General features: G+C 40.9%; 1 protein-coding gene across 1 annotated transcript; it reads right to left on the reverse strand.

Annotated features, from left to right (window-relative positions):
• Positions 1-5,842: 5,842 nt before the first annotated feature.
• LOC306939584 (cullin-2-like) lies at positions 5,843-8,056 on the reverse strand (the record flags this gene model as incomplete). Its single annotated transcript, XM_079524189.1, has 1 exon — positions 5,843-8,056. One exon carries the CDS (start codon positions 8,054-8,056, stop codon positions 5,843-5,845), a length of 2,214 nt encoding a protein of 737 aa, XP_079380315.1.
• Positions 8,057-8,351: the final 295 nt, after the last annotated feature.

Raw genomic sequence — 8,351 nt, forward strand, 5'->3', positions numbered from 1 at the left:
TATGTTCTTTTGGTTTATTCCATTGAATAATGAATAAAGATAACTATTATCCACATGTAAAACATTATAACTGACATAACTATTGTCACTATGTCCATTTTCATTTAGTACAGAACCATGAGGATGTTCTCTGCATAACTACCGGTAATTAATTGCCCAGTGCTTACATGCGACTGGTGATTTGAAAATGCCATGACTATAAGGTATGTTAATTGATTCTTTCATAGTATAATGTACAAGTAATGTCTGATTGCTGAAAGAATTGGGCAGGTTCAGTGTTCGAATAAAACCACCAGGCTGCTACATTCGATAATAGCCAATATCAATCGTAATAGCCTAAACCTTAAAGGGATAGTTCAGATTTTTTGAACTTAAGTTGTATGAAATACTTGCCATTAATATAGTGGTTGCAACTGTATTAATTGATTGCCCGAGTCCCATGGTGGAAGTTCTGCTCTGGTTTTGGTCAATATTAAGTAGTTCCGGTCATTTTGTGGGGGGCACTGGGGCCACGCAGTAAAAGTAAATTAATCCACAAAAAGAAACTTAATTTGTATTGTGGACCTATTTCTAAAATATTAGCGTGACTTTCGTTCAACTTTGACCCCTCTATCACATGGAACAATTTTTTGGGCGTAGTGATATGGACACAAAAAACATAGTTCTGTGTGATAGAGGGGTAAAAAAAAGAACGGAAGTTGCACTAATATTTTAGAAATAGGTCAACAATACAAATGACGTTAGTTTTGTGGATTCATTTACTTTTACTGCGTGGCCCCCAGTGCCCCCCACAAAATGACCGGAACTACTTGATATTTCACCAAAACCAGAGCAGAACTCCCACCACAGGACTCGGGCAATCAATTAATACAGTTGCAACCACTATATTAATGGCAAGTATTTCATACAATTTAAGTTAAAAAAATCTGAACTATCCCTTTAAGATTACACTTAATTAAAATAAATGTAAAAGAACAGTAAACATGACAAGGCAAGCTAGAGGGGGGGCAATTTTTTTTATTTGTGTGTGTGTGTGTGTGTGTGTGTGTGTGTGTGTGTGTGTGTGTGTGTGTGTGTGTGTGTGTGTGTGTGTGTGTGTGTGTGTGTGTGTGTGTGTGTGTCATTCAATCTTGGATTAAAATACATCTGTCCCCTTATCTGTTGCTTTAGCTGTTTGCATAATGTGAGCTAAGGCTTATGCCACAAAATCAGTGCCACATTACAGCGGGGATGCTGTTTTCCAGAGTCATGGCAGACTGGAACTGTTGTGAACAATATATTGGTTAATTGGCCAATATATCGTCTGTTATCTGGGTTGAACTATAGAGGTCATACAGAAGCAGTAGCTGAAGATGCATGACAGTCAGCAAAACGTCCACCTCTACCTTTTCCTCCCACTCTCTCTTGTGAGCGACAGCAGTGTTTGTATTTAGTCTGGTTACTGTAATGAGCGTGCTTTCTGGTCTAGAGGGGCGGGCGCGTTTGGAGCAAGCACTGGAGAATGTATTGCACAACTCCCTATGCAGATTTTGTACTGAGGTGTCCTGCATAGAGAACACACCACTGTTCCCTATATACCTCATACCTGCAGTTCACTTGACTGGCTGCAGCCTAAATCAAGAAGACAATTACACTGGTGCCTATTCCTCTTCAAATGTGTTCACTATAACTGCCCTCCATACTTGCAACCATATACTGTACATCCCCATATCCACTCAGACAGACACACACACACACACACACACACACACACACACACACACACACACACACACACACACACACACACACACACACACACACACACACACACACACACACACACACACACACACACACACACACACACACACACACACACACACACACACACACACACACACACACACAACCCTACTTTACTGTTCCCAAAATAATTTTTCGACCTATTTGCTATCTATCTATATGTGTTCCGCTTACACACCTGATGAAAATAACTAGTTGTTTGGACTGTTGAGTGTTGGCAGCTTATTCTCATTTATTCTCTTTTATGTAAACATTTCTATAGCCAGTTGCCATGTAAGGCATCATATCAACATGATACCACAAAGCCAGTGGCTGGTTATCTCTACTCTTCTCCATCGCGCATTTATTTCAGCAACCTCACATGATCTGATAATTGGCATTAGGGAACTGCATGAGCCTTGCGCTACATATAGCCTAGCTTTCTTCTTACGTAACCAATGGCACAAATGGAATAAGCTGTTAAGCTGGTGAAATGCTGGCAAACAGAGAAGAGCTCCCTATAACAACAACTTAATGGCCTATATGTCCACATGGCCATGTCATGCTTTCGGTTTGTTCTTGTTATGATGTTTTGTTTGAATGTGTAGTGTGTGTTTAATTACTTGGGTGATGATGGTGAGGATATTACCAGATTTTTGTTTTGTTTTGCATTTATTATCTTTTGGACTATATGTATTTGTGCTATTTTCACTATTTTATCTACACGTTTGTTTGTTCTTTTCCTTCTTTTTCCCCTCACAATTGCATTTCAATCAGAAACTGTGCTTAGTGCCACCAAAAGAGCTGGATGGGGGTTATGTTGTTTTCAACATTTTGGGGGAAAGTTAATGTTATTTTGACAAATCTGTATCTGTATCATGGCAGAGACAGAGTATGATATAACTAAAACAGTTGCAGTGGTTGGAGGTAATGTCCTCTTATTGAGACATTTAGACCATGGGTAGGAACAATAGTTGACGAGAGAGTTATTGTCCGAAGTTCAAAGTGGAATAACTCCCACCCTTCGGGATGGGCAGATTTTCATGAAACTTAGGGAATCAGTAGGTTGCCCCAAAGAGATATTTAACATTTAGGTTGAAAAGTCATGCAGGTTTAGCCTGAATTTTCATTTCGTTTCACTTCATCGCCCAGAACATATCTTTTAGAGTCCAGGGAAGTAGTGGTTAAGTGATACTAAAATGGCACTTTCACATTTATCATTACAATATATTTTGTACGTAATTTACAATCGAATCACCTAAAATAGGGCATAGACTTGACATTGTCAGCAATAACACCTGAATGATGCTAGTAAACAAAGAACCTAAATCATGTAACCATTAATTGGTCAAGAAGTATCATTTTTGAGAGATTTGTGGCATGCAACTCTGTTGCACAAATAAGTAAAAATCAGTTTTAACTAAGGCTGATACACCTGACCTGAGGCAGCATACGGCAAGTTAATTATTCAGTGCTAATTTTAAATTGTGCTCGGTTTCATGGTGTTGGATGGATGTGTCGCTGTATAAGGCAAAAATGAAGCAAGATGATCCCATGAACATATGTTGTAAGTGGTCGTCTCTGCAGAGGTCACTAATAAAGAATGTTCCTTCATTTCTCATGGGACAGCTTATGACAATGCTATGCTATAGATTAGAACATAGCTTTATTCCTTTTAATGAGCCCCTTGTTCAGGAGGGCTACAGAAATACAAGCTCACAATATACATGTAAATGAGGTCCCACCTACAGACAGTAATAGTTCTACAACTACTAATTACGTTGACTGTTTATTAATGAACTAAACTGAACAAAACTAACATCTGCACGTAATATTGGGAAGGTACGAGCAAGGAACCATGTTCTGTCATAATGTATACATTATGACAGAACATGGTATTCATAGTAGGCCTACAAAGCATTTAACTATGAATACTATATAACTATAGTACAAGTACCGTATACAGTTAATAAAACGTAATAAAAAGTCCAATAAGGCTGCAATATTTTTGGGCATATGTAGGCGAAAATGCACAAAATAATATGTTGTATTACATTACATTGTTCACATGTTGTGAACAAGTTCACAACATGTGAGTGTGTGAGCTTGTAGATCGGCTACTATAAAACAGGCTTAAACGGTTATAAAAATGCTGTAGATGTGCTTGGGCATTAACTACTGTGAATATAGAAAATTATAATATAATTATACATTTTTAAAATATGTTGTGAGCTTGTAGTAGATTGACAAAATGTAAATCAGTCTGGAAGTTCTGGTATCCATTGTTGCAAACATCACTCTGTATTCTTGTTATTTGCACACATGCACCTATAGTGCAATTTACAAATGATGACTACTTCATGATTAATTAAGCATTTACTAATTAATTACTTAACGAATGCTTAAAAGTGTATAGTTATTATAAAGTGTTACCCAATAGTTAAAATAAAAGATAAAGCAGCATTATTTACAAGGGCTGCTGATGTCTGTTGAAATCACTTTTAATGTCTCTATTGAGACAAGCTGCATGCAGTCCAGGTCGTTTCACTAACCTTTTGTCTATATGAAATGAAGCAAGTCTCAATTTCTGTCGACTCGTCAGTCTGTCGATTGAGTCCCGAGTGGAGACGCAACGGCGGGGAGGATATACCGACCGACTAACCTACTATTTGGCTGAACCGGAGAGTCGGAGACAGACGGAACGGCGCACAGCAGTCCTCCCCGTCCACCGCGTCCAGAGAGGCTCTTCACGGGCGCGTAATGATAAAACCACGTGACCGACAATAAGGTAGCCGAATATTCAGCAGCAGCACCAAGGGCTGTCACTCAGTCATACGCGCGCATCATCACGCACTCATGGCACTGCAGTGTGCACTGTGCACTGCAAGCCGATCATAAATAATCATAGATGGTAATACATGTTATGTAACATGAAGACCCCTACAATTAAAACTTTTATTTTATTTTATTTTATTTTCGCTACTAGCACCCCTCAAAATAGTGTAAACACAAACATTGTGTAAAAACAAACATTGAAGATAAAAGTGAAGACGGAAAAGTGAGGATGCAAATTGTGATTGGCCAGAATGAGATGATGTATGATGATATGTTAAGAGCACCCCTCACTTCACATGGGTGTGATTTCTTGTTTTGTTTTTGAGTGGCACTACTAGCCAATATGCCCAGCTTTGTGTGTCTGTGTTTAGCACGGAATGTGATGATGATGTATGATGATAGTGACCCTCACTTCACAGTGAGTGTGATTTTTGTTTACAAAAAATGGCAGAAATCCAAAATTACAAAAGCAATAATCAACAATATTTTGACAAATAAATAGCAATAGAATATTCCAAATATTTTGACTGTCTATTGCACAAGACAACAGCTTTAGACTCCAGGGACGTATATATTAGGTTAACAGTTAACTGTACACAAAATAATTCACAACAAAAAATGTCCCAGCTTACAGTATCTCGAGAACCATCTGACCGATCAAGTTGTTAAAGTTGTGTGTATTGCCGAGGACCTGATGGAGAGGGAAGTTGTCAGTGGTTATTTAGCTAAAAAAAAATCAGCCTCACAGGATCAAGTAAAACTAACAAAATAACTAAATAAATGCAGAGCTTATAAGAAAAATCCAGTCTACTACAGTCATATGAATGCTGATGCCAAATAAGTAAAAGGATTAATGAAAACTAACAAAATAACTAAATAAAAGCACAGGCTAACTGGAGCTGCCGTGACGGTGTCTGAACAATCGCGTCATCTTGGCAAACAAAAATAAATAAGAAAAAGAAAAATCACCTGCACACCTTCACTTATGTTCCACTCCTCTACCTCAATATTATGCTACATACTCCTACGTCCCAACCACCTCTCAAAAGTCTTCATCCCGTTGTTCTACCTCTCTCCACCCCAAGTTCTCCTGTTCCTCCTTCGTCATCATCTCCTCTGTCTACCATGTCGGACCACAGTTGCGGAACTACACCCATACTGCCGTATATTAGGTCTTCTGTGAAAGTGTGTTTTATTTGTGGGACGGGAGGATGTCAGGGGTTGCTCCTGGCTCCTTTTGTTTTCACGCCACATAGCTTAACTCGTCTGCCAAGCTCTGGCTACGCTCAACGAATTCCTTGTCAATGAGCACCTCGATGCACTTTTTGATCATGCTGATGCTGGGGTTGAATCTGGCCTTGGACTGGTCGATGACCTCTTGGATGAGGGCGTTGTGTCGCAGCACCTTGCGGGCTTTCATGATTCTCACTATAGCGGCTTGTAAATACATTTTGCGGTCCTCGTCTATAGAACTCCTTGTCTGCTCCATCTCTTGTGGCGTGTCTTTCTGCATCGACATTGTGATCTTAAACTTGGTCCTTTTGCTGGTGAATCCCATATTTAATGAAAACGTGGATTCGGACTCTACTTCCTCATGTTGTGAGTCGTGGTTGAGCATCTTGACGTCCAACAGGGACTTAACAGTCTTCTGTAGCTCCTTCTCATTCATCTGGGTGGTGTCCTGTAGTTCCTTGTAGGTCACTACTGTTTGGCTGTTGTTGAAGGCCAGCAGCACGGCCATTTGGTATGTGGTAACCATGGCCACGTAGGGCTTGGACAGGTAGTTGAGCTTGACCTCACCTGTGCCGTGGTGGTGCAGCCAGGTCAGCTTTCTACCACTGAATTTCTGATTGTAAAACACCTCAAACATCTGTACACTATTCTCTAGTTCTTGAGGAATGGCAAAGGTGGAGGAGGTGACGTGTGTGAGGGGCCAGGCTCCTGCCTGTAATACAAGGATGTGGAAGTTGATGTCTACAACATTCTTTTTTGTTTTTTGGAAAACAAAGTTGGTGAAGTTATTGTTGAGTTCAGCACTCACACTCATGTCTGTGTACATTCTGTGGAGCTTGCTTGTGAACTCATAGCCACATGTTTGCTTCAGTTTGTTGATCATGGCTTCTTCGGAGTCCATTGACAATGACAGGCTATGTATTAACCGCTTTGCTAGCATTCTGGCGTAAAACTTCTGAAAGATATCCTTGTCGTCGATGTATTTGAACACTATGTTGAAGCTGGTCAGTTTGTCCTCCACCTCGCTCTCCGTCCTTCCCTTGGCAGACTTCTTCAGCAGATTGTCACAGTACTTGGCCAGCAGTTCGGGGGCTATGCAGATGGATTTAGTTTCCCTGTAGTTCACCACAGATGTCAAAGCCTTATCAAGTGCACTCATGAAATGGTGATCCCCATTCAGGACCGTGCTAATGAGGTGAACAAATTTACTGTGGACCTCCAGCACAGCCTCGACAAACTGGGTTGGCATATTTTCCGGGGAGAGGTTACTAGTGGCTCGAAGGCACTCGTCGTGGATATGGGCCTGCAACACGTTGATCATGTGAGGTAAGCCACTGGTCACATCCCGCAATAGGGTGTACATGTTGGCCATGTCGTCTGTCTTCTCTTGCCGGATGATGTTCTGACACTCGCCAAAGAGGAACTGCAGGTGGTCAGCCACCATCGTCTGCTGGAATTTGTGGATGACTTTTGTGTAGGTGGTGTCGTGCAGGTACTTCCGAAATCGCACCTCCTCCTCTTTCAACTGTGCTAAGACCTTTTCCATATACTGTGAGCAGTTGGACTCTTGCATTAGTTTGGATGCTTCCTGTGTGTAATCTTCTCCCATTTTGTTCAGAAATGGCTCCTCGAAGACTTCCTGATAAAATGCCATCTGGGACTTCTTGTACTGTTCAACATGAATAAAGGAGTTGATGACTCCATGAATTACTTTCTGGTCATTTCTTATTTCTTTGAGCAGCATTGAGATCAGAATGGGCCGGAGGGGCTCTATCATCCTCTTCCTCCAAACATCTAACGCCAGCTCTCCGATGTATAAAGGCTTAGCCGTGTCCTCACCTGTGGAGCTGTTTTGCAGATCATCCTCCACTAGTTTTTTCTTTGTGATGTAATGAGTGTTGAGATAACTGAATAACTTATTAATGTAGATTGCCCCTTCGCGGTAACACTCCCAGTAATTGTTGTACGTCTGTAAAATCTGATTTGACTTCTTAACTTTCTCGTACAAGGAATGGACATGACTTTCCAGAAAGTCCTTGGTTCTTTTGTATAAGGGATTTTCTTCAGGGGGCGTTTGGTCTGTAACACATAAGGCATAAATGTCAGAGAAGCTGTTATTCCATGTAGTCGACTCCACATTCCGAAGCAGCAGAACTGCCTCGATTGTAGTCTGCAGCTTCTTCCATGTCTCGTCGAAATTCACTTTCCGGGGCTTCAGGGACATTGTAAGAATTCCTTTTAGACTGCGTTTTGAAAGTAGCTGTCTCCGATGTCTCAATTAGAAGCTGTTCAATTATGCTACCTGTTCACAGCACACGACTATTACCGATGCTCCAGTGACGAAGGGTCATACGTCACTATGGCAATGTATAACCAATATAAATACCTAAGGCTCGACTGGTTGTCTAACACCGGGTCAAGACCAGCTGAGATGGTGTCCAAGCAGGACTTTGTGAGATGCCCCTTGGCAGTAGAGTGAGAAAGGGAACCAGTGGGAACAAAGCTGTGGGATATGGTTA

Source organism: Electrona antarctica (assembly GCF_951216825.1).
Source record: "Electrona antarctica genome assembly, chromosome: 16".
Classification (NCBI taxonomy): Eukaryota; Metazoa; Chordata; class Actinopteri; order Myctophiformes; family Myctophidae; genus Electrona; species Electrona antarctica.